The following is a 26,615-nucleotide window of genomic DNA, read 5'->3' as shown; positions in this document are numbered from 1 at the left end:
TCAGAGCAAAGGAGAGAACCAACAGCTAACTCATCCCACGTATGGCGCAAGCGCCGGGATTTGAACCCCGGGCCACATTGGTGGGAGGCGAGGCGAGTGATTTCACCGCTGCACTATTTTTCCTTTCCATGTGAATGTATTTTGTATTTCCATTTTCTGCTTTGATTTGGTGTCATGGACACGATTTTACTTAAAATCTATGTTCTGTGCTAGGTGCGCAGCTTATACGAAGACTTTGGCGTCTCCACAATTCTTGTTATCGGTGGTTCAGGAGATTATTTCCAGGTATGTAATCCAGCTGTTATGGAATAGACATCAGTTATCCCTGTGTAATAAGCGATGTTCACATGAAAGCTGCAGCGGGTGTGAGAAACTCCTTGGGGCCATCCCCAAAATTATAGTAGGGATTTTGTAGACAGTTTTTTGAAATCCTTGCCCATTATCGGATCAAAATGTGGAATTTCCGGTGAGCGTCAGCTATGCAGTATTATATTCGTTCCACAAAATACAAAAATTGTCTTATGTCAGATTGTGTGCATGCACATTTTACGCTTTAGAGGTCTGACATGGAGGAGCACTCGCGCATTGCATGACGCTTTCTAATTTTCAAGCAAATAGGTGTGTCTCATTTAGTTTCTCTTGTCAGAGGAATACTCTTTTTTTTCCTTACAGTGGGGTCGAAGAATATTTTGACTCAAAAGTCCATATTTTGCCACGACGGGCAAAGAAGGAATGCATCATCCGTCAAACATGTGCGTCATCGGTCAAAGAATATTTTGTTTTTCTGGTTGATTGTTTTGCCTCATCCGACAATAACTCTACGACTAGACTGCCATTTCACTATAATACTATCATTGCAGTCTCGCTTTCTATCACTTTATTCCATACAAGTTTACTTGTAATATACTCAATTCATATCGAAACACTACCCGACCGTACTAATTTTCAGACTAAAGTACGTAGCTCGATCGATCCTTTCAATGTCTACTTCTCATTGAAGGTTGCTGATCACGTGATCATGATGGACTGCTACTCCGCGCGCGATGTCACGAATCAAGCACTGGTAAGTAATCTTAGGGTTCTACTATCTGTGATGGCATTGCCTTGAATGATTTGTATGTCAGTATCCTTTCCTCTTTCTAGAAAAAAAAAAGTAAAAGAACTTTTGATTTTGTTTTTTAGGCCATCGCCCGAGAACATGCGGACAGCAATCCTCAACCCAGAATTCCATTCGAGATGCCAACACCGCGAATACCAATAGCAGAGAGTTTTGACGCCTCCAGGGGCGACAGAGAGAGGGTTCGTATCTCAGTTTTGTGCACCTTCATAACTCGAGCACCCCTTTATTCCTGACTTAACCTGAGATCAGGCTCTATTTTCGTTTCGCTTTGAAAATAACCGTTAGAGAGAATATATGAGAACCGCTAAAACTGGGCCTGATCTCAGGTTATTCCTGACAGTTCTTTTGACGTTCGGAAAGTATCCGCTCACAGTATGGAAGAGTAGTCTCGTCTCGGTCTGCCGGGGCTTGAATCCATCTTTCTCTCCTATCCCCATATTTCTATGTCTATTGTTTTCACAGCCAATCCTGTGAGGGCTTGTAAAGAGCTGCGTTGCGCCCCTCTCCTATAGCCTTTGCCAGGCTCGCAGATGGTAGGGACGTCGCAAAAATCGCAAAATAAGCCAAGCGAAAAATAAGACGCGCCCCCTCTATCTCTCTCTCTCTCTCCAGCCCACTTATGTCCAGGATTTTAAAAAAAATTAACGATTTTTCGCGATGACCTTGCGAAAACTTCAAAAGTTACAAAGTTAACGATTTTTCGCGAACGAAAAGCGGCGCTGTACATAACGTTTTCCTTTACTACTCTCTTGGAGCCTAGAAATAAGCTAGCTCTCGCCGCGGCCTGAGGTTATTCCCCGGTTGTCTAAACGCGTCGTGTATTCAGCTTAGCAAACTGGTTTGGTTAGGGCCCCACCTGTGGATAGCGGACGCTTGCCTCAGCTCCACTGGTTTGCGTAGCACGCGAGGAGCAAGGTGTCCGCACCTGCCTCATGGTTCTCTTCCTTGTCATGAAAAAATCAACACTTACAGATTCAGTTCGACATGTGTCAAAATACGTTTTTATTTAATGTGGCTGAGTGTGATATATCCGTCGAGTGTTATGTGCGCTATTGGTGCTCTGTTTTTAGACTGTAGATCGTCTATTTCTTCTTCGCATAACGTGCAAAATCTTCCGCCATTTTCTGCAGTTCTGCTAAAACAGCCAAACTAATGCGCCTTCTGTAGCCAGTATACAGACCTCCCCTCCCCTCAGGAAAAAATCGGTCCTGGGGGAAGGGCGTCTGTACACAGACTACGCCTTCTGCTGTTCCTTTTTTGTGTGTGAATTATCCGTAAAAGTGATTCATTTTTGAGGATATCGGCTAACATCTTCCAAATCTGGTCGAGGCTAGTTGATTTCGAAGAATTTGCCGGAAATGGAGAAGTATCTTTGCACGAATGATAATTTCTTTCACCAGGCGGTTTAAGTTAAGGTGATTTAATTAATGCAAATAGTTTTTGTGTTGTCAATGGTGCTTAGTGTGGGTAGCTTTGACTTTGTAGTTGTTCAAGCCAAAGGCATCACAAATCTTTATTTGTTCACTTCGCTATATGTACAACTTTGTTTCCCAGGTGAAAGTAATGGGGAAGACGCAGTTTGGATTCCAGGTTCAGTTTGGCCGGGAAGATATTGATCTCTCTTACATTGAGCAGCTGGGAGAATACAGTCAAACCAGGTAAAAAGGAAAAAATGTCACCCCTATGAGCGGGATAACCCTCATACAAGTTCGATGCAGTCTCATGCGCGACTTCCAATACCGTAAAATTCCGAAAATAAGCCCCTCCATGTATAAGCCCCTCAAAATCGTAACGCAAAAAACCCTCCGTTAAATCGCCCCTCCGAATATAAGCCCCCCGAGGGGCTTGTACTTGGAATTTGCCCTCGAATACAAAGTAAAACAAGACGCTATGGAGCGTACACTTCGGCGTCGTGGCTGTGGAACTGATTAACTGTAAATGCGGAGGAATAGGAAGAAATGAAAATTTTAATATGGTAAGAGTAAGGTGTTAATTTTTGAAAATATGGGATTTGTGAGGATATTCTGAAAAGAGCAACATTCAAGAGGCCAATTGTCTCTGAGATATTAGCCCAGTTATGCTCTGATGACTCCATACAAATCCTTCTAAATTTGACTTGGGTCTAAACATTTAGACCTAAGTCAAATATGAGGTTACTAGCGGTGAATAACAAGTCTAACTAAACAAACAGTGAAAAAAGAATTCTCCATTTGTCTCACATCAGGCTTCAAAAACAGCATGGCAGTCTTATGTACTGATTAAAGATATGTTAGGCATGGGTAACGAGTCAATTACGTTGAGCATGGAATTGGCTAAAACTCAATGTTACGAGTTCGAATGTTTTGAGGATAATTATGCACTGACTATCAGCACGCAGGGATGTCGGATTAACACAGGGAAGATTAATACCAGAAAAAAATAGTCTTTACAGAGCTTTAAAACACAGCATCCGCCAACACAAACTTGTTAACACAGAACTTGAAAATCGACTGTCGTCACACTTGTCTAAACATAGCATTCCAGCTCGTGGGAAAAACCTTAGTTCGTCAAAAGAACTCGCTTGGAACTTATATACCGTTTGACATAAGGTTCTAGAAATACTAAACAGGCGAAAAGTAGTAGCTTTTCGACATATTTTATGATTTCAGTAACAGATGCAAATCTGCTGACTCATGCTGAAATGTAAACTTGCCCTAATTAATTATTCATGAATAATCCAAAAACGTAGAGAACGTTCAAGAAAGTCACGCAACGCATGAAAGCAATTTTACTACGTAACAATCAACAAAGACAAAACGTCTTTGTGCATCATTTTGTAACTTTATGTTCATCATAAAACAGTTCGAAAGGAGCGCTCACTCGTGAAATATTTTTCAACACTCGTAGAGAAATTTCATGTCTCTGCGCGGCCTTGCAATATCCTCTATTATTCCTCGACTAAATTAAAGACTAAACTTGAAGTTATCTCAAGATATCACGAAGTAGTCCGGTCTCATTTCGCGAAATAGCCGAAACAAGCCGAAACGTCACGAACCTGCGCGCCTAATCTTGTCCCAAAACTAGTGCAAAATTTCATAGCTATTTTCATATTCCGAACTACCTTGGGTCGCAGTAGCGCAAACGGCTAATCCCTCAACTTAGAGTCTCCTCTGATCTGACGGGTCGCACAGGTGAGGCGGTTCAAACCCAGAGAAAGCCATAATACTAATTCTTTCTTCCTCGAATAAGTTAAGGGACAGTGTCCTGATTGTGCGCACGCGCGAGCGTCATCTGCTTTTTCTTCAAAAGACAATAGAACTGTCATATTGACTCGACAAGATTTCCTTCCGGACCGCACCGCCGATGGAGATTTGTTGTTTACATTCTCAAGTAATATTTTAGACTTTCTTTTTGTCTTATTTAAAATTTGGCTCGCGGCACGATCGAAGACTCATCGCGATGTTGTCGCTAGCAGGGCGCCTCGCGACCCGAAGATCTCGTTGCCAGAGGTCAATTGTTCCAAGTCCAGTAATATTTGCCTGATTTGCTCGCGTTCTAGCCTCAAACGTTTAAAAGATGTAACAAAAATGCAATCTCAACGCGATTAATTATCGCAAAGGTTAGTCAAAAATTATATTATGATTTCATTGCACTAGTTTTTCTAAACATGTAGCGCCTGTTTGTTTGATTTTGTCGGCCGTAGGGAGGTTCATTTAAAAGTTTACTAACGCATCGTTACAAAACATTCTGCTCACGAAGCTTAATTCCATAAGATCTCCTCAGTCACATCCATGTCTCAATGGTTTCTTTCTTACAGTCTCTATAATTGTTGCTGTTTCATTTCTGCGTATTCCTTTCACAATTATCTGAGCTTGTATGGAAGCTGGCAGAAGGAATAAGCCTTCAATCGGCATAAAAGCGCTTACCATCTTTCGGTCCTCCGGCCAACGGCAATAAAAGTAACGCCAAAAAATCCCGATTCCGCCCAAATCGAAACTCAACGGGAACAATATATCATTGATCTGTAATCCTGAGAAGTTTTAGTGTAGTATCGAACTCGACCAAGCGAGATGCAAACGGATTTTTCAAGGTTCTCTTACTCTTCTCGCATCTTTTGATTTCGCGACATCCTGTCCAAAAATCAAAGTTTGGTGCATGGCAGCAACGAGGTACTGTTCCTTTAAAGAATAAATCAAAGAAATCGAAGTGATCTCGAGACATCTCGAACTAATTTGGCTCTCACTTCGTCAAATAGCTAAATAAAACCGAAAACCTACTGACTTAACGTGCCTAATCTTGTCCCAAAAATGTCGACTTTGATACATTTCTGAGCGTCGCGAATTCTTCACTTCGTGCACCGCCGAAGTAATAAACATACCTAGTTTTCTTTTGTTGTTGCCGAAATAGGCACCAGATCCTTTTCGTCTGGTCTTGTTGCTTGTATTTGCATGTTGAAAACTTCCATATCACCTTGTACAAGGTCGATGTTACATGCCCTCCATAGTACTAAAAGCAGCAATAGTAAAAATGCGATTACGGTGTCAGTCATCTTTAGGCTGCGTGCAAAAGGATTGTTGCGTCCGTGTTGACAGTGATGTGCAAACGGATTCAAACTTTGCGCAACAACACTCAACAACATCCAACAACGCGCAACAGGGTGTGCAAACGGACGCAACATGTAACATCCAACAATGTTGGGATTGTTGCTCAACAATGTTGCGTCCGTTTGCACGCAGCCTTACACAACTTTAGCTCGTTACCCCTTGTTACCCTTGTTACCCCTTGTAACCCTTTGTTCCCCTTGTTACCCCTTGTTATTCTTGGTTACCCCTTGTTACCCTTGTTACCCCTTGTTACCATTTGTTTCCCCGTGTTACCCTTGTTACCCCTTGTTACCCTTTGTTACCCCTTGTTACCCTTGTTACCCCTTATTACCCCTTCTTACCCTTTGTTACCCCTTGTTACCCTGTGTTACCCTTTGTTACCCCCTTGTTACCCCTTGTTACCCCTTGTCTCCCTTGTTACCCCTTGTTACCCTTGTTACCCCTTGTTACCCCTTGTTACCCTTGTTACCCCTTCTTACCCCTTGTTACCCCTTGTTACTCTTGTTACCCCTTGTTACCCCTTGTTACCCTTGTTACCCCTTCATACCCCTTGTTACCCCTTGTTACCCCTTGTCTCCCTTGTTACCCCCTGTTACCCTTGTTACCCTTGTTACCCCTTGTTACCCCTTGTTACCCCTTGTTACCCTTGTTAACCCTTGCTACCCTTGTTACCCCTTGTTATCATTGTTACCCCTTGTTACCCATTGTTGCCCCATGTTACCCTTTGTTACCCCTTGTTCCCCTTGTTACCCCTTGTTACCCCTTCTTACAATTGGTTACCCCGTGTTACCCCTTGTTACCCTTGTTACCCCTTGTTACCCTTTGTTACCCCTTGTTACCCTTTGTTACCCTTGTTACCCCTTGTTACCCCTTGTTACCCCTTGTTACCCCTTGTTACCCTTGTTACCCCTTGTTACCCTTTGTTACCCCTTGTTACCCTATGTTACCCCTTGTTACCCTTGTTACCCCTTGTTACCCCTTGTTACCCTTTGTTACCCCGTGTTACCCTTGTTACCCCTTGTTACCCCTTGTTACCCTTCTTACCCCTTGTTACCCTTGTTATCCCGTGTTACCCCTTGTTACCCCTTGTTACCCTTGGTACCCCTTGTTACCTTTGTTACCCCTTGTTACCCCGTGTTACCCTTGTTACCCCTTATTACCCTTTGTTACCTTTTGTTACCCTTGTTACCCCTTGTTACCCATTGTTACCCCGTGTTACCCTTGTTACCCCTTGTTACCCCGTGTTACCCTTGTTACCCCATGTTACCCTTTGTTACCCCTTGTTACCCTTGTTAGCCCTTGTTACCCCTTGTTACCCTTGTTAGCCCTTGTTACCCCTTGTTACCCTTGTTACCCCTTGTTACCCTTGTTACCCCTTGTTACCCCTTGTTACCCCTTGTTACCCCTTGTCTCCCTTGTTACCCCTTGATACCCTTGTTACCCTTGTTACCCCTTGTTACCCCTTGTTACCCTTTGTTACCCCTTGTTACCTGTTGTTACCCTTGTTACCCCTTGTTACCCTTGTTACCCCTTGTTACCCTTGTTACCCCTTGTTACCCCTTCTTACAATTTGTTACCTTGTGTTACCCCTTGTTACCCTTGTTACCCCTTGTTACCCTTTTTTACCCCTTGTTACTCTTTGTTACCCCGTGTTACCCTTGTTACCCCTTGTTACCCCTTGTTACCCTTCTTACCCCTTGTTACCCTTGTTATCCCGTGTTACCCCTTGTTACCCCTTGTTACCCTTGGTACCCCTTGTTACCTTTGTTACCCCTTGTTACCCCGTGTTACCCTTGTTACCCCTTATTACCCTTTGTTACCTTTTGTTACCCTTGTTACCCCTTGTTACCCATTGTTACCCCGTGTTACCCTTGTTACCCCTTGTTACCCCGTGTTACCCTTGTTACCCCATGTTACCCTTTGTTACCCCTTGTTACCCTTGTTAGCCCTTGTTACCCCTTGTTACCCTTGTTAGCCCTTGTTACCCCTTGTTACCCTTGTTACCCCTTGTTACCCTTGTTACCCCTTGTTACCCCTTGTTACCCCTTGTTACCCCTTGTCTCCCTTGTTACCCCTTGATACCCTTGTTACCCTTGTTACCCCTTGTTACCCCTTGTTACCCTTTGTTACCCCTTGTTACCTGTTGTTACCCTTGTTACCCCTTGTTACCCTTGTTACCCCTTGTTACCCTTGTTACCCCTTGTTACCCCTTCTTACAATTTGTTACCTTGTGTTACCCCTTGTTACCCTTGTTACCCCTTGTTACCCTTTTTTACCCCTTGTTACTCTTTGTTACCCCTTGTTACCCCTTGTTATCCTTGTTACCCCTTGCTACCCCTTGTTATCCTTTGTTACCCCTTGTTACCCATGTAACCCCTTCTTACCCTTTGTTACCCCGTGTTACCCTTGTTACCCCTTCTTACCCTTTGTTACCCCGTGTTACCCTTGTTACCCCTTGTTACCTTTGTAACCCCTTGTTACCCCGTGTTACCCTTGTTACCCCTTATTACCCTTTGTTACCTTTTGTTACCCTTGTTACCCCTTGTTACCCTTGTTACCCCTTGTTACCTCTTGTGTCCCTTGTTACCCTTGTTACCCCTTGTTACCCCTTGTTACCCTTTGTTACCCCGTGTTACCCTTGTTACCCCTTGTTACCCCTTCTTACAATTTTTTACCCCATGTTACCCCTTGTTACTCTTGTTACCCCTTGTTCCCCTTTGTTACCCCTTGTTACCGTTTGTTACCCCTTGTTACCCCTTGTTACCCATTGTTACTCCGTGTTACCCTTGTTACCCCTTGTTACCCCGTGTTATCCTTGTTACCCCATGTTACCCTTTGTTAGCCCTTGTTACCCTTGTTACCCCTTGTTACCCCTTGTTACCCTTGTTACCCCTTGTTACCCTTGTTACCCCTTGTTACCCCTTGTGTCCCTTGTTACCCCTTGTTACCCTTGTTACCCCTTGTTACCCCTTGTTACCCTTGTTACCCCTTGTTACCCCTTGTTACCCTTGTTACCCCATGTTACCCCTTGTTACCCCATGTTACCCTTTGTTACCCCTTGTTACCCTTGTTACCCCTTGTTACCCCTTGTTACCCCTTGTTACCCTTGTTACCCTTGTTACCCCTTGTTACCCCTTGTTACCCCATGTTACCCTTTGTTACCCCTTTGTTACCCTTGTTACCCCTTGTTACCCTTGTTACCCCTTGTTACCCTTGTTACCCCTTGTTACCCCTTGTGTCCCTTGTTACCCTTGTTACCCCTTGTTACCCCTTGTTACCCTTTTTTACCCCTTGTTTCCCTTGTTACCCCTTGTTACCCCTTCTTACAATTTGTTACCCCGTGTTACCCCTTGTTACTCTTGTTACCCCTTGTTCCCCTTTGTTACCCCTTGTTACCGTTTGTTACCCCTTGTTACCCCTTGTTACCCATTGTTACTCCGTGTTACCCTTGTTACCCCTTGTTACCCCGTGTTATCCTTGTTACCCCATGTTACCCTTTGTTACCCCTTGTTACCCTTGTTACCCCTTGTTACCCCTTGTTACCCTTGTTACCCCTTGTTACCCTTGTTATCCCTTGTTACCCCTTGTTACCCCTTGTGTCCCTTGTTACCCCTTGTTACCCTTGTTACCCCTTGTTACCCCTTGTTACCCCTTGTTACCCTTGTTACCCCTTGTTACCCTTGTTACCCCATGTTACCCCTTGTTACCCCATGTTACCCTTTGTTACCCCTTGTTACCCTTGTTACCCCTTATTACCCCTTCTTACCCTTTTTTACCCCTTGTTACCCTGTGTTACCCTTTGTTACCCCCTTGTTACCTCTTGTTACCCCTTGTTACCCCTTGTCTCCCTTGTTACCCCTTGTTACCCTTGTTACCCCTTGTTACCCCTTGTTACCCTTGTTACCCCTTGTTACCCCTTGTTACCCTTGTTACCCCATGTTACCCCTTGTTACCCCATGTTACCCTTTGTTACCCCTTGTTACCCTTGTTACCCCTTGTTACCCCTTGTTACCCTTGTTACCCCTTGTTACCCTTGTTACCCCTTGTTACCCCATGTTACCCTTTGTTACCCCTTGTTACCCTTGTTACTCCTTGTTACCCTTGTTACCCCTTGTTACCCTTGTTACCCCTTGTTACCCCTTGTTACCCCTTGTGTCCCTTGTTACCCTTGTTACCCCTTGTTACCCCTTGTTACCCTTTGTTACCCCTTGTTACCCTTGTTACCCCTTGTTACCCCTTCTTACAATTTGTTACCCCATGTTACCCCTTGTTACTCTTGTTACCCCTTGTTCCCCTTTGTTACCCCTTGTTACCGTTTGTTACCCCTTGTTACCCCTTGTTACCCATTGTTACTCCGTGTTACCCTTGTTACCCCTTGTTACCCCGTGTTACCCTTGTTACCCCATGTTACCCTTTGTTACCCCTTGTTACCCTTGTTACCCCTTGTTACCCCTTGTTACCCTTGTTAGCCCTTGTTACCCCTTGTTACCCTTGTTACCCCTTGTTACCCTTGTTACCCCTTGGTACCCCTTGTTACCCCTTGCCTTCCTTGTTACCCCTTGATACCCTTGTTACCCTTGTTACCCCTTGTTACCCTTTGTTACCCCTTGTTACCCCTTTTTACCCCTTCTTACAATTTGTTACCCCTTGTTACCCCTTTTTACCCTTGTTACCCCTTGTTACCCTTTGTTACCCCTTGTTACTCTTTGTTACCCCTCTTACCCCTTGTTATCCTTGTTACCCCTTGCTACCCCTTGTTATCCTTTGTTACCCCTTGTTACCCATGTAACCCCTTGTTACCCTTTGTTACCCCGTGTTACCCTTGTTACCCCTTGTTACCCCTTGTTACCCTTGTTACCCCTTGTTACCCTTTGTTACCCCTTGTTACCCCTTGTTACCCTTTGTTACCCCGTGTTACCCTTGTTACCCCCTTGTTACCCGTTGTTACTCCTTGTTACCCCTTGTCTCCCTTGTTACCTCTCGTTACCCCTTGTTACCCCTTGTTACCCCTTGTTACCCTTGTTACCCATTGTTACCCCTTGTTATCCTTTGCTACCCCTTGTTACCCATGTTACCCTTTGTTACCCCTTTGTTGCCCTTTTTACTCCTTGTTACCCTTTGTTACCCCTTGTAACCCTTTTTACCCTATGTTACCCTTGTTACCCCGTGTTACCCTTTGCTACCCCTTGTTACCCCTTGTTACCCCTTGTTACCCTTGTTACCTCTTGGTACCCCTTGTTACCCTTAGTTACCCGTTGTTACCCTTTTTACCTCTTGTCACCCCTTGTTACCCTTGTTACTTTTATTACCGTTTGTTACCCCTTGTTACCCTTGTTACTTCTCTACGGAAGGTAAATTTGAGGTGTTGACTCTAACGACCAAGTAGAAAAAGATCCCGCAGAACTAGTTTAAATTAAATTCTTGAAATGGTTGCTAGGTGTAAATAAATACTGCAGCAACAATGCATGTAGAGCTGAAACAGGAAGATTCCCAATGAAAAGCGAAGCAGAATATAGGAACTTCAAGTTTTTGCTAACTCTTATTAAACACCCAAAACACAAATTATCACAGGTGGTTTATAATGATATGAAGTCGAGAATGAATGAGGAATTATGGAACCAAAAAATCAAACGTGTGTTAGACCAAATAGGGCTGGGATACCTCTGGACAAAGCACATGAAAATGACATAAGAATCTTGAACATTATCAAACAAGAAGACGCCCGAAGGCGTTTACGCGGGATGTGTTGGTGTAAGAAAGAATTACCGTTACGTTGGATGGCAATGGAAAGTTTAGTAGTGTATGCAACAAAGGTGTGCAGGAGAGACGGAGATGTTATACACTTGAAGATGAGTTACACACAAGGGTTCCTTTGCTACTCAAAACAAAACTTACATCAATATTACCACCATATATTTTGGGAGTTTGGGGTAGTTCACTAAAATTTGTATTCCTTTACTAATGTCCTCAAAAAATGCACTTCCACATTCAACAATAACATGTAATGTATCATACTTCCAATAACTACAGGGCTGCAAGGCTGTGCTCTAGGGAAGATTCAGAGAGCCCTTCGGGCTCCCCAAGCATTTTTAGCTGGGGTGCCCGGGCTTCCAAGTTGGTATCCCAAATTAATAAATCAATGAGCTGTTAGTTAATTATTAAAAATTAAACTAACAAGTCAAGTAGTCTGCTACACAGCCGTTTTTAGAGTCGTCACGTCAAGCAGAATTTTGTGAATATTTTTTCATGAAAAATCACATCCCTTTGACCTCCTGAACGTGCGAAAAAAAATACCCGCATGTTGTCATATGAAAGTAAGTTTTCGCGCCATATGAGAAACATGGACAACGCCGAACATTTCCTGTTTTTTAAATGGAAAAGTAAATTTGGGGTCATTATGTTTACTAATCATTTTGATTTAGGTTGAAAAGAAAATTTGCTTATTAAGATTGACTGAGATCCCGTGGAGCTTTCCAGGAAAACTGTTATGATTTCAACGAAACCGCGGCGCCCCCCTCCCCCCCCCCGGGGGTTACTTTTTGCTAGGTCTGTGCCGCTGGCCTCTCAGAGCCCGTACCCCATTATAGTCTTTTCTGTGGCCAATTGTAGACCCCATATTAGTCACTCTTGGACAAATATGTAATTTTTTGCGGTCCCAACTGAGTCACTTTCTATTTGTGTATCTACCTGATCAATCCTTTAAATAGGTCATCAAAAAATGAATTGACCCATTTTTTAATAAATTGAATGAAGAACACTTTACTTTTCACGTACAGTACAAATATCCTCATACGTTTGCTAACCGTAAATATGAACAGCTCTCTTACCCCAAAAATCCGAAAATGTGCGACCCCATTCTAGTAACTCTTTTGAAAATGCAACCCCATTAATAGTCAATCCAGTCGTGAAAATGCGACCCCATCCGAAAATTCCCACCGCGCGTGAGAAAAACCTCTGGTACACAGGGTAACGAAAGGAATGCGCTTCCGAATTTAAGACGCTGGCTGACTATGTCATCCCGCGTAATAAATCACAGAAATCGAAGTGATCTCGAGATATCTCGAACTAATTCGGCTCTCACTTCGTCAAATAGCCGAATAAAACCGAAAACCTACAGACTTTGCGTGCCCAATCTTGTAAAAAAAAAGTCAACTTTGATACATTCCTGAGCGCCGCGAATCCTTTACTTCGCGCTCCGCCGAAGTAACAAAGCAAAAATGGTAAATTTCCTTCCCACTACAAGCTAGCCCAATCGATTTTGAAACGCTAATTTCCCTCCGTACATAAGCCCCTCCGAAAATAAGCCCCTCAAAAAGGGCCTTTGAAAAATATAAGCCCCGGTGGTTATTTTCGGAATTTTACGGTATATTAATAGCCATCATTCTTTTGACAGCAAAAAGCGGTTTACTTCAACCTGTCAGTAGAGCCTTTCTTTCACTTTCTCGATTTTAGCGTACGGGACTCGCATGAATCGAGTAAGATCTATGTTGAGCATGCGCAGCATGTTGCTAGGATATAGTTTCGAACCCAGGCCTAATAGTTGGACGTTTGGGAGCCCAGTTGTGATCATCGGTTTATTAAACTAGAGACCTTTAGATTCGAGGATGTTATTTCGCCGTATTCGCCGGAAAGCTTCATTTGACCATATTTCACTAGAAAAGTTAGCACTGTTATCGTAAGTGAAGGAGGTTACGCGCTTTCCCGATTGCAAAATGATCAAACTTCTAGCATTTGTTATCTTGTTTTCGCCACCACGACATTCGCGCTAAAACTCGTAGTAGAATGACGACGTCAACCACATTTTCCCGCCAAAATCACGCTGGTTCTCGGGCGAGCGCTACTTAGGATTGAGAAAATCTCGTACTCGTCTTAGAATCAAAGGTCTGTAATAAAAGGATGCTCGTGATCGGAAAACTAGTTTGACGAGAGAAAACCTTATTGTAATTAAGGTAGAGCCTCCTTTGCTCCTTCACGATCAAGAAGACAAAAAGAGGCTCTGTTCGTAGGGTGAGTTTACTGCAAAGCACGCTTTCTTGAACAAGGAAATAACCATGACGTCTTGGGTTCTTATTTTTCTTAGGGCTATAGCGGACGCTATTCTGTATGCCCGGAATAATTATATGGATGGGAAAAGGTCGCTTTTGGAAGTCTTACAAAAGTAAGTACTTTGCGTTTTGGGTGTTTTGCCACAAAAATATTCCTAGTCAGTTGAAAAGCTCCTTGACACCCTTCTTTATATTTTCAGGGTTGAAGAAGACTTTGATTCTAAAGGGCTGGACGTACTTAGCCCCACGCTCCTACTCGGATGCTATTCTCGACCCAGACTCTTAGAAATTGCCGCTGCCATAAACCGCTTTAGGGCACTGGAAATGAGATGACCCTAATGGGTAATCATAATTGAAATCAGGAAGTGGATCTGAAAAGGCTTAGGTTGGAGAGATGCGCGGACATAAAACGGAAGGTCTCGTTTATGAGCTGGAAGCAACAAATGTGTGGGAAAGAATGATCACGAATGTGGCCTCAAGAAGTTGTGGTGCGACAAGATCGGTCCTGTCACGTTACGTTTTTGGGCGAAGAATAAAGTCGTGGAAGATCATGTCACAGAAAGGTCCTTTTTAAGATGGACAATTTTTTAAGGAGGGATATAAATGGTTTCTTAGTTCTAGCCGATTGTCAGTTTCAGACGTGTAGACCTTGTGACAATTATTTTAGTTCTTTCACGGTTTTTGACGAAGCAGGAGCCTCTTGAGCTAAGCCTATGTTCTTAAGGCTGCTGTTAAAAAACAGAACTAAAGCCTGGGTGATGGTACAAGTCACATGAGGCAGGGGGAAGGGGATCATGCCCGAGGCATTTCCTTTCCTCACCCCACTTCGTCCTCTCGCCTTATGCCCGCTGTAGATCACCATATTGTTCGCACTAACCTGTTCCAGGATCTCAGATACTAGGGCCCGTAAACAAGGTGAAGCAAAGATAACACGCGTTTTCCGTCACACTACAGTTCTCACGATCGCGCACATACTACCGTGGAACTTCGATATAACGAAACTCTATATAACATAGCCCTCGGTATAACGAACGATTTTCGTTATCCGAGTCGCTCATAGCAAAATATATGAAAAAGAACCTCGATTAAACGAAACCTCGTTATTCGCTATTTTCACATAGACCATAATGCACTTTGTTTACCCCCAAGAATTTTGCATAACTATTGTTTCCAATTTCTCCTGGGTATTACAGTCGTCCCAAGAGAAATCAAAGGTAAAGGTTATGCAAAATTTTGGGGGGCAAACAACGTGCATTATGGCCTATGTGAGAATGGTGAATGGCGAACATTTTTGCCAGTCTAGCTCTTGGCCCTTCGTTATTTTGTGGTTCCACTGTATCTTGAAGCCTGGAACAGACTATGATTTCACGTTTTGCTCTCCTCAGACTTCCTCTGCTATCAAAATCAAAGATGGCGACTACTCGCGGGAAAATCTGGTTATCTGTTCTCCCGAAATGTTCATTTGGCATGAAAAAACAGTTAATTCACGTGGCTTAAAATGTGAATAAAAAACATACAGGATTCCAAGGGGCTCAAAGCCCCAAGGAAGGGAAGATTTTTCAGATACATATTCTTACTTTTCAAGCATTATCGATTACGTTGTTTCTTGCAGATGAGCGATATCAATTAGTGACTGGCAAATCACAATAAAGAGTCATCTTTTATTAAACACGTTCGAGTAATTATGTTTTTTTTGTCACTAAGTTTCTTTAACTCAGTCAGTATATAAACTATTTAAAAAATCGGAGTCCATTCAGGTTCTTCTATCCAACGAGTGAATTATGAAAGGATTAAACTTCAGATAACTCTACCATTGCTATTTTTCTGAAATTTCGGTAAAATATCGTAAAATATCCGCTGTGCTCTCTCTCTCAGAATGAAAGTTGCGTCGCTGCCCACTTTACTGGTGGATACGGCATGAGTTTCACATCATCCAAACTTTCGCTCTTGAAAGCTTCACTTGTGAGAGGAAAGACAGAGGTCAAATAACCTTACAGGAAAAGAACAATGATTTCCTCTCTCCTCTTTGAAGTTGAGTACTTAAAGAAGCAGTTGTCTTTTGATGGATAAGTGTGTTTGTCCCGCCACATGATTCCACTTCTCATAGCTTCTCTTTAGAGGGGACCGGAGGATTGAAAACTCCCTGGAATATACAATAATCCTCTCCCTCTCCTCCGTCCAGTTTCTTGAATTCACTGTCTTGTGATTGACACTAGCATTACTGTCACGTTATCCGAACTTCCATTTCTGACAGCTTCACTAGCGACTTTGTCACACGCTTTCTGAAACCGCGCAGCCATTGGGTCAGTTTCGACATCTTCCGAACCTGCAAATGAGAAAGCAGTTCCTTAACTTGTCATCCATTGATTCTACGGGCAAAAGTTTTTCAGTTCAATTATTTATGCAACCAAAAGTTAAAAAAAAAACTGGAAGTTTCCCCCATAAAGATGACTAAGCTTTCAAAACACGCAATTAACTGTCAGTTGTCATGCAGTTGTAACTTCAGCGCCAACGGCGAGACAAAGCCTTCGTATCATACTGGGCAGGGGATGAAAAGATAAACAAGGGGAGGGGTGACTAGGTAAGTCTAACGAAGAAAAAATCATAATATTGAAGATTAGTAAACTTATAAGCCTTCAATGATCCCCGTATCATTGTATTAGCGGGCCAAAAAAATGTTTTTATGGTCAATCACAAGCGCCCAGACTCTACATGAGAGTTCGTTGGAATTTGAATTTTATAAGAGAATGTACGAAAATAAACAAAATACGATCTAAATTATATTTTTGGGAAAAAAAATTCAATAAAAATGACTCAGCTTGTGTTTGTGTTGTGTGTTTTACGGACTGTTCGCTTCTGGAGCCATTTAGAGGCCGTTAGATTTCGAGTTGTACTTAAAAATTTTAACGAACTTCCATAATATAGAGCTTGGGAAGCCTGTGGGTCAATGTGCTTCAGTTGAGTCTTCTTCTAACGTTGTATCCGGGATTGGTCAAATTTGAAGGATTCGGGATTTTACCGCAAAATCGTGGCGAGATTCGGGATTGAAAGTATGCGGGGGATGAGGGTGCCAAACCACCATCAGGATTACGGGATTGAGGTAAAATTTGGGTCGGGATGACAGAATTAAAGAACACTACTGAGGAACTTTGATAGAATGAGACAGAAACTGTAAACGTCGAGTTATTAACAAGTCTTAAATTAACCTTCACTGAAATCAAAAGCATACCATTTTCAGCTTTTTGAATACTTTCTTCACTCTCCTCACTCTATCAATATGAAAAAGGAAACAAAAACATTGTGACGAGAATGCCTAGCCCCCCCCCCCCCCCCCAGGGGGGAAGGTACTTCCCACATATAGGTATGTGCTGCCCTAAAGGGTAGGGATTTGCGCCACTTTGGTTTGGTCTGAAAACGGGTGTAGAATTTGCCCATTTGGAATCTGGAATCGGGTACATGTATGGTTTCAGAGGAACTGCGGGAGTGTACGAACGTATTTTTTGTTTCACTTTCAAATGAGAAGAAAGAAAGAGAAATATGCGAATTCCAATTTTCTTGCTGTTCTAATCTAAGTAATGATGACACAATTCTTAAAGGCCAGGTCTGAGAATGGGTGTGGGTTTTAGAGGCCAAGTCTGAAAACGGCTGTGAAAAATGACATTTTTTGGTCTGAAATAGGGTCAGGATTTAGAGAATCGGGCGGCACACCCCCACCATGAATTCCGTACAGGACCCCCCGGGGGACCTAGACCGGGATATCAGGACACCTCCAACCTTCTTTACAAGTGCTTCCTCTTAAAAAGACGTTTCCATGGTTACCAGCGAGTGTGTTATTCAGCCGAGCGAGAAGGGGACACAAACAAGCGCTAAGCGCAAAAGAAGGCTACGCATTTGGGCAGAGTTGGTGCGAGAGAGAACCACGAACTATGATGCAATTTTATCAACGGAGTTGAAGACAATTTTATACCATCGTAAAAAGATCGAAGACAACTGACATTTTGTACGCTAGCTTCCTCCGGACAAATTCGCTCTAATCGATGCTTTGAAGCAGTCACAAGTAAATGATTGGCGAGTTACCTCCAAAATATTTTTGATGAACTTTAACGCAGAATCTACGGAGAAACCTTTCCAGAGACCATCACAAGCCAACAGCAGAAACCTAAAGAACAACAGTGATCTATTATAACTCTAAAACAGTATTAGGAAAGAATCGCAGCTCGAACAAATTTTTTGGGAGGACGGGTTAGAAAATTACACTCTTCACGGGGAACGACGACCTTTAAAATCTTCACATTGATGTCCTTCATGAAGATAAAAAAACTACTTGTCTTGTATTCCGGTCCCACTCTTATGTTGTGCCACTTAATACCTGTCATTATCAGTGATTGTGCATCTCATGACATCAGGAACACAGCTTACTCCACATCTCTTGAATCTGCCATCTCCAATGGATCTAGAAACCTCCAATACACCAAGAACACGGCCTTCCCTAACGGTGAACAACAATAAACCCTCAAAACATCGTATCATCGTATTACACCGGATTTTGGCGCGGTGCATATCCGTGATCAAACTCTATTGTCTCGACAACTTCCCCACATATTTCTTGTCACTGAAACTTCCACGAAACGTGCACATTGCGCAACCAAAATAGCTTAAGTGGCTTAGAATATCATCACCTGGGGAAAATGCTTTGATCTTTTATCAAATTCTCTTAACTTACTATTAAAGGAATGTATAAAGATTAACATGGAGAATTGTATGTGAATACTGGGGCTTGAAGGGGTAAGAGAAATGGACCTAACCCGTTACGGGGTATCTAAATCCAGCGACAGAACAAAAACCTGCTGCTTGCTGCGTAGTATTCAAGTCAAATTCACCAGTGCCAAAAGATTATATATTGTTAAGAAGATTTCCCAAAAAGACTTAAGGACAATCTCCTCTTCACTGCTGTGTACCTGAAGAAGGGGCCTAACAATGCATCCCTGACTTTTACTGTAATTTTTATATGACACTACGAATAAAAGGAATTTTTAAAAAAATGGAATTAACCTGACATTTCCTCCTGCTTTTTGAATTCTCATCCTCTCCTCGTACTGTGAATGTGAGTAAAAAAGACTATTACTGTATTAAAATCTATCTCAATTGTCGTTAGCCTTAATTAGTCCTGAGTTGGCATGGTTTTATTACAAGTCGTATCTTTTCAGGTCGTATTTATTTTCAATGTTTTATCAGGAACTTGCCACTATTTCAAAAAGAAAATTAATGGTATAATTCTTCGTTTTTCTTACCTGAGAAGGCGAGTGATCTTTGGATAGAGAAACTACTGAAACTTTACCATCATCACTACATCGACAAAGCAGTGCCTAGAGGGTATAAACAAATAAATAAATGAACAAAAAACACCTGCTATGATCTCCACTAAAACTTAACTTCAGTATAACAGAATTCCATCACCACCAACATATATTTTTTTAAATGCCTATACTGAAATGGTCACAACAGGCTGAGTACAACACAACATCCTTGAGGAATTTACCAACAGATTTTCTTGGAAACTCATTGCAGATTAGCAATCTCAGTTCCCTTTGGACAAAACATGCTGCTTTGTCATAAATTACAAGGTGTCATGAAATATTAATAATGTTACTGCAGGGAACAGACGAGGCTGTAATCCTTATCTCCAGTTACACATAAGCCGCACATATATCGCCAGCATTTTTTTGGACTTTCACTAAGAATGAATGGAATGCTTAGAACACAATCTGATCACATGCGTTTGGGTCTCTTATCAGTTGTAATCTGATTACCTGCATTTTGATATTCTATATGTGAAGCTTTACACAAAACACAGCACCAAGGGTATAAGCCGTTAGGGTGCTTTGACTTTTGATCTATCTCGCCTCAACTCCCTAACCTTTGGTTATTACTAGTTTAAGTTACAAAATAATAATGATGTAGTGATATGTACCTTGCTATCACCAAGGTTGGCTACATATAGCACATCATCCATAACTAATGCTGTGACAGCAGTGGAACCATCTTTCCACACTGGTGATCTAAGTGAACATCACAAAATTTTGTGAGGAGAAATTTTTTCAGCTCCAACCCAAAAGGGAAACCTCCTTTTCCTCTCTAAGAGGTCGGCTCGAAAAAAGCTTTATAATTTCCCCATCAAATTGAGCCATTTGTGCTGGACTTCGAGGCGCGTCTGGCTTTCGTCCACTGCCTGTGACCGCTGTTGCGCTTACCAACTAATTTGCATTATGACAATTAGCACTTACATGACGGGTGCAAGGGCTCACTTCTTCACAGTGCAAGAGCCTAGTAAACATGTCATTTCTGCCCTTGCACCCGTCATGAAAGTGCTAATATTGTCATAATGCAAATTAGTAGGTAAGCGCAACAGCAGTCACAGGCACTGGACGAACGCCAGACATGCCTCAAAGTCCGGTACAAATGGTTCAATTTGATGGGGAAATTATAAAGCTTTTTTTGAGCCGATCTCTTAAAGAGGAAAAGGAGGTTTCTCTCTTGGGTTGGCGCTGAAAAAATTTGCAGCAGACTTGAATTTTGGCGAAAAAGTGGCATTTTTGTTGTGACTGGTCCAGGACCCAGCTAGATTGAAGTGACCAGCCTTGACTTCATCTTATAAAGGGATCAGATTGAGTAACAGTGGTTATGCAATAAAGCCAAAAAAAAAACAGTAAAATGACAAGCAGATACCAAAACAGAGTAGAATACATCACAGTTAAGTCTTTTTCATTCATTTCATTGAAGGAAAAATTAGATTTAACGTTATTTAGCATTCAAACTAATCTCAGTATTTCATTTCTCACACAAAGTCTCTTATTGTCAATGGTCGCGTACAACGCGACACCTGCGCATCCAGCAGAAAGGTCACACATCACCTATAGTAAGTAAATTACTTTACACTCTTTCCTCGTGACTCAAGTTTGGGCTGCCTGTGATACTTACGCTTTGGATGCCTCTTGTAGAAACTCATCATCAGTCTTTTTATAAGCTTCTGTCATACACTTTTTTATTTCTCTGTCTTTGTTGGTTGTTTCTCCTAAAAATGTTCAAGAATACACAGAAGAATAAGAAAATAACTTGAATGTACACAAAAAATTCACAATACAGCCACAAATAAGACAATAATTAAGAAGTTTTACTATGCAGTATATTATTCTAACTTTTTAACCCGTAAATCTTACCGAAAATAAAGAAACTGGGTGAGATAAAAATTTAAAAATTGTTTGCCCTTCAGGCAAGCTACTGCTGAAGTTGACTAGCCCAGCCTATCAGCCCCCCTTTGAACTAAAATTTATTTTATCTTGACAACTGCTGCGTGCCTTTCGGATGAACTGCAATAAAAACATGCCTGCAAGATGGATAGCTCTGTAACAGGTCAAGATTTTTTAACCTGAGTTGATTCTCCAAAATTTTCTTTGTCTTGTAGCCTAAATTCATGAATAATTACCTGGGGCTAGGTGACAAAGGAAACTGAGAATCAACCTAGGTTAAAAATTTTAACTTGAATTTAATTCTGACCTCTAACAGCTCCACTAGCCTCAGGCCATCAGACAGCACTATTGTGACACCCTGAGAATTAAATTAGTCTAACCATGCACACCCTTACACAGTATACTAAATTGCACCATAGAAAAGTGCTGCTTCATTAATACAAATGTAGCTTTCATTATACTAAATGATTTCTTCAAGAGACTAGTCATTATCTATAGTATTTACCATCAACCTTTTGGAAACTTGAGAATAATGTTCTTGTGTAAATGATCAGCAGCAAACTGAGCTGCCCTGGGACCAGCATGGCCATCAAACACACCATAGTAACACATCCTTGATCTGAAAGTACAGACAGATTATTCTCAAAATAATCATAAAATTCATTTGTAATAAGGATTTGCCAGAAGATCCCCAGTGTCAGTAGGTAGCAAGTGTCAAAGATCCAAAAGAACTGGTACAGTAAACAGAAAGCCTTCTTACAACATACATAAACAAGCAGATAAAATGGAGTCCACGGTGTATTTTCCAGTGAGACAATCTAATCTGATGGTATTGACTTACTGACTTTATTCTAACTTCATGAAAATTCACAATAGTAGGGCTGAATGATACTTTCATCTAGGAAACACTACTTCTTCAAACTACACAAACCAGGTTACATATACAGTGTAAGATATTGCAGTGTGGGCTATCTGTGGCCCTTGGGACTTAACCAATTGTTATGCCACAGGTAACCCAATATAGATGTTTCAGCAGTGAGTCTCGCGCTCTCAAAATAGTGAACTCTAGAAATGTTTTTGGAATATTACATGTCCCAACCCTTAGATTGCGGGTAAAAAGAGGAGCACGCACTAGTCCTAATCTCCAGGTTGTTATTACGCATGCGTCACACGTATGTAGCCAATATTCGGTTGGACTTCCACTAAGAATGAATGGAATTCACAAAATGCAATTTGATCATGCACATTTCAATTTTCTACCCCTCGTAATCTGATCACGCGTGTTTTGATCATCTGCAACCTGAAACTTATGCAAAGCACAGCATTGGAGCAAAAGCATTTGGAGCTCCGATCGTTGTCACCCGCACTCCCTAACCTTCAGTTATTACCAGTTCTATTATTATATATTTTAAAATAATATGAATGTAGCTTACATTCCAGTGGGTTTAGTGTCAAATTCTTCTAAGAAATCGTCACAGATGACATGCGCATCTTGCATGTCAAACCTTTCCCCTTTTCTTTCAGCAACAAAGCCTCTCAGTATATATTTGGACTCTGTGGGAAAAATTTGGGCAGTGTTGGTGCTGGATGCTCTCCAGACACTAAAAATATAAATGGCTCACTGATCGATAACTTTAGTTTTTTAAGTGTATGGTTCTCAAGGGGTTGGAAATAGAAAGAAAAAAGCATTTTGCCTACTTTAGGGTAAAACTGAGATTTACCGAGTATGATCCACATTGACTGTTTCCCATGCCTTGTGCATTCTTACTGCTTTCCCATGATCCTGTCTGCCTCACATTAAAAATTCCCATAACCCCTTATACCAGGACCACGTAATGCCAAATATTCGAGAATTCCAAGAAGCACCTAGCGTAAGGGCGTAAGGCAGCAGAAAATATAGAACAGCAAATCAATGGATGAGAATGGTTTCACAGGAATGTTCCACTTTTTATCCGCAACCCCCCCTCCCCCCCTCCCCCATCCCCTATAATAAAGGATGATGTGTTTTTGAATAGTGGGTTTAGGGATTTTTTCTTCAAAGAACGGAACAAAATTTTGACCCTTTGGACACAAAATTTCCAAAGATGCTGACAAAAAACGAACCCTTCGATTTTTATTGTTCATTGGGCACTGATAAAACTCTGGGTTCGTATTCAAGTCATCTTTAGAGGGCCGGGAGTACAGCGGGGCTGCTGACACTAAATGGTACGTTCCCAACTCACCCTTTAATAAATCTACAACCTAAACACCTATATTATATCTTAAAACTAAGAAAAAAGTACTCATTATCTTACGCAGGGCAGATGTTTTAGCCGGCACTTCGTCGTCTTCACAATCGTCAAGTTTTCTTTTGTTGTTTCTACTTTCGGTGGCCGGAAGATCATCATATAGGTTTCCCGCCGAGCTCGAAGTATCACCTCCGCTTGCTGAAAAATAGAAGAAAAAAAGTGTTATTTTGTGCATTTTAAAAAGCTAAGGCAAGAAGTAGATTCTATTTTCTGTATTACAAGGTGGAGGAAGATCGCCAAACAAGTCGTCCATTTTGATTTTTTGTGAAGCAGCACTTGATTGGTCAGCGGACTTTGAAAACTTAAATTCCCAGGATGCATTTCACAAGATTCAAAACAAAATGGCGGATCGTGGGCGATTGATTTATTATTTACGTACAAGTTCGAACTTGCCTTGAGTTTTTCACAGCATTGCGAAAAACGTGGATAAAATGAGTGTATATTGTCAATGTTTGCTATTACGAGAGTTAGCATCAAGCTTCTCAAGCACAGTTTAGCCCAGAATCAAAGACGGTTTTTGCACATCATTGCGATGGCTTCAGCTGAAGAGAAACCTTTTGTGGTAGAGTACGCTGCGCAAGGAAGAGCTAAATGCAAAACATGCAAGCAACAGATAGAAAAGAACTCCAAGCGAATCGGTAAATTGGTTTCCAATCCGTTTAGTGAAGATGGAGGAATGATGAAACAGTGGTATCATGTTCGTTGCATATTTGAGTCCCTTTCCAGAGCACGAGCCACAACCAAGAAAATTGACAGCACGGACGATTTAGATGGGTTCGAGAAACTCAATGATGATGATCAAAAGGAAATCAAAGGCCTTATTAAAGGTCTGTGTTATTTCTGATAGGATTTGTTTCAGTGTCTGTGTACACTGTAAAGTGTAAGGGGTTGGCCTCCCCATATAAAACATTCGTGAGTACCCTCCTAGGATTACAAGAGGCTAAGAGTAAGGACGCTTTCTATTTGTCATGGGATCTGACCGGCCAGACCATTCCCGTCGCAATGATAATTTTGGTTTTAATCAAATTCTGCAGCCTGATCAGTCAAATCCTAAATAATATGCACAAAGGAGGTTTTTCAGCAAAAACTCTTGGAAAAAGCTGATTTCATTTACAAACTGACTGGTTGGGCAATGGTCTCGCCAGCCAGTTCTGACGAAGATTTATTTAATGGTAAGTGCCCTAAGAGTCATAGTGGGTTGCAATGGTGGAGGAGGAAGAAATAGCCTTTTCCAAAGGTCAGGGCTGTGCTCTAGCAGAGCTCAGTGGCCCCTGGCGCCTAACTTTTGCCCTCGGGCGACTAGCAAATCTCAGTTTTTTCATACAAATCATAAATTATGCTGGGCACCCTAGATTTTCCAGTTTTGGAGCACTGGGCTCCCTTCAATTTTCCTAAGAGCACAGCCTTGCGCAAGCTATATTTATTACCTTCCTCACTTCCTTGTGACCATGAACTCCAAAGGGAGAGATTTCATTAGAGTAGGTTTCGTACACTGTCAGGTTAACGCAAGGAATTGAGCTAAAAATTGACAGCAGCTTCTGTTGTGTAAGTGGTTTGGGGTACCTTTATTAATTTGAATCTGTGTTATGCCAGCAAAATAAAATTCTATCACCCATAAGGGATGTTTCCAACTTTTCCCATGAGAATCCAATTAAAGAGGAAAGTAGACAACAAGCAATAAGTTATTTTGTTTTTAATGACATTTTTAACAATCTTAGATTTGTCATCCAAAACAACTCTTTCACCCAAGAAAAAAACAGTGCAGTCCACTCTTGCATTTGGTAATACCAAGGCCTCAGCATCATCTAAGTCTCCTAAGACAACTGCTGCTCCCAAAGGTAGTGGTGATCAGAGCTCTTCTCCAGTCAAGACTGGAAGTGACAAGAATAGCATGGATAATTCATTCAGACAGTTTAGAAGAATCTGTATTAAACTTGCTGAAGAACCAAGCTATAATGCCAAGAGCAAGATTCTAGAAGACTTGTTTGAGAAAGGGACCTCTGGAGGTTGGTGTTTTTATGCAATATTAGGAACATATTTGATTAACTGAGTTTCACAATAGTAATAGAATAAAGAATTTATAGAGATTTTAAGCTTCACCTAGTATAATTATGGCAAACTTCAGATTCAAGTTGAAAATTTCTCAAAATAGAAAATGAGCAGATAAAAACTGCTCAAAACAATTCTTATAAATTCTGTGAAACTAATATATATTTAGGTGTAGAAATAATGAACAGTAAACAACATGGTCACCTGGTGCAATTTCATGTTTGCCGTTAATAATGTGAACGTGAAGTTTAATAACCTCTCTCATATCCAGGGGTTTCTTATATCTAGGGGTTCAAGAAAATGTGAAGATGCACATACAAACTCTTGATATTATTGTTTTTTATTCTTCAGATGGTTTTGAAGGCGATCTCTTATTATGGGTAAAGATGTTATTGCCAGGAGTAAACAAACGAGTTTATAACTTACAAAGCAAACAGCTCATAAAACTATTTAGCCAGGTAAAAAAAAACATACGAGTGCATGAAAATCCATCTTAAACAAAAGTGCATGGTTAAAAAATTAGTGATTTCAAATATACTTCAGAGTGGTTTGGTTGTAAGTCACTTGCTTTTACGATGCAAAAAAAAGTAGAAGAAAAAGGCTATAAATTACTAATAATTACTGTCAATCTCAGAAAACCGCGAACTTCTGAAAAATGTCCGGACTGTTTATTGTGTAGTGACCTATCACAATAAAATTCAGGACACGTGAGCAAACCTTAAAACCAGAATCTTTTTTATTGGCTTTTTTCTCACTACACAATAATACTCAAAAATGTTTCTGGTGTTCATGGTCCTGTGAGTTTCACAACTTACTGAAATATGAAAATGTAGAAGGATGTTAATTTATTTGCTCTATAAAGTTTGAATAGAGTGCTATAGAAAATCAGAGATTATATTAATTTGTGATAGTTATTATTGTCCATTTTCAGATATTTGGTTGCAGTCAAGATGATATGTTGACAGACTTAGAACAGGTTAGGAATTGAAAATGATAAAATTAATGGTGAAAGTACAACATTAGATAGATCTATAAAGTATGATGTTATTTTCATTTTTTTAATCAAAGTAATGATTTTTTTTTTATATAGGGAGATGTGTCTGAAACTGTCAGCACATTCTTTGAAAGTGGCCTTCTTTTAAAGCCATTGAAGAAGAGCTTAGTTGCCCTGCAAGAGGTATGTTGAAAAAAAAAACGATTTATTTGCTATTTGCAGGACAATACTGTCTACATCCTTATTTATCAGTTCTCGTACCCGTTTTGGTCCGATCCAGGGAATGGAA

At 41.3% G+C, this 26,615-nt stretch overlaps 3 protein-coding genes across 5 annotated transcripts in view; 2 read left to right on the top strand and 1 right to left on the bottom strand.

Moving 5' to 3' along the window:
* The window catches only part of LOC140942914 (uncharacterized), a 37,699-nt gene extending 22,282 nt beyond the window's left edge, over positions 1-15,417 (top strand). The window contains exons 10-15 of the mRNA XM_073391937.1: positions 214-285; positions 1,001-1,063; positions 1,183-1,299; positions 2,675-2,778; positions 13,784-13,861; positions 13,949-15,417. Coding sequence (XP_073248038.1) covers positions 214-285; positions 1,001-1,063; positions 1,183-1,299; positions 2,675-2,778; positions 13,784-13,861; positions 13,949-14,081 — 567 coding nt within the window. The 3' untranslated portion in view covers positions 14,082-15,417. The remainder of the gene's footprint in view (positions 1-213; positions 286-1,000; positions 1,064-1,182; positions 1,300-2,674; positions 2,779-13,783; positions 13,862-13,948) is intronic.
* A 394-nt stretch (positions 15,418-15,811) lies between these two features.
* LOC140942887 (integrin-linked kinase-associated serine/threonine phosphatase 2C-like) lies at positions 15,812-23,565 on the bottom strand. Of its 2 annotated transcripts, XM_073391914.1 has the most exons (12): positions 23,503-23,565; positions 23,290-23,421; positions 22,429-22,549; positions 21,508-21,614; positions 20,727-20,820; positions 19,720-19,807; positions 19,040-19,114; positions 18,801-18,844; positions 18,118-18,237; positions 17,826-17,907; positions 16,978-17,017; positions 15,812-16,074 (listed from the first exon to the last, which is right to left on the bottom strand). In XM_073391914.1, exons 1-12 carry the CDS (start codon positions 23,534-23,536, stop codon positions 15,941-15,943), a joined length of 1,071 nt encoding a protein of 356 aa, XP_073248015.1. In that variant the 5' UTR covers positions 23,537-23,565; the 3' UTR covers positions 15,812-15,940. The 2 variants fall into 2 exon arrangements, with proteins under 2 accessions (XP_073248015.1, XP_073248007.1); XM_073391906.1 differs by having other exon boundaries at positions 23,290-23,542.
* Positions 23,566-23,621: 56 nt separating this feature from the next.
* LOC140942842 (DNA ligase 3-like) overlaps positions 23,622-26,615 on the top strand; it is a 16,950-nt gene continuing 13,956 nt past the window's right edge. For both annotated transcript variants that reach the window (XM_073391866.1, XM_073391859.1), the window contains exons 1-5: positions 23,622-24,110; positions 25,002-25,289; positions 25,684-25,790; positions 26,264-26,308; positions 26,423-26,509. In XM_073391866.1, coding sequence (XP_073247967.1) covers positions 23,732-24,110; positions 25,002-25,289; positions 25,684-25,790; positions 26,264-26,308; positions 26,423-26,509 — 906 coding nt within the window. In that variant the 5' untranslated portion in view covers positions 23,622-23,731. The remainder of the gene's footprint in view (positions 24,111-25,001; positions 25,290-25,683; positions 25,791-26,263; positions 26,309-26,422; positions 26,510-26,615) is intronic.

Source organism: Porites lutea, chromosome 1, assembly GCF_958299795.1.
Source record: "Porites lutea chromosome 1, jaPorLute2.1, whole genome shotgun sequence".
NCBI classification, from domain to species: Eukaryota; Metazoa; Cnidaria; class Anthozoa; order Scleractinia; family Poritidae; genus Porites; species Porites lutea.
The sequence above is the reverse complement of the archived record's forward strand: the minus strand, read 5'-3'. Positions and strand labels throughout refer to the sequence as shown.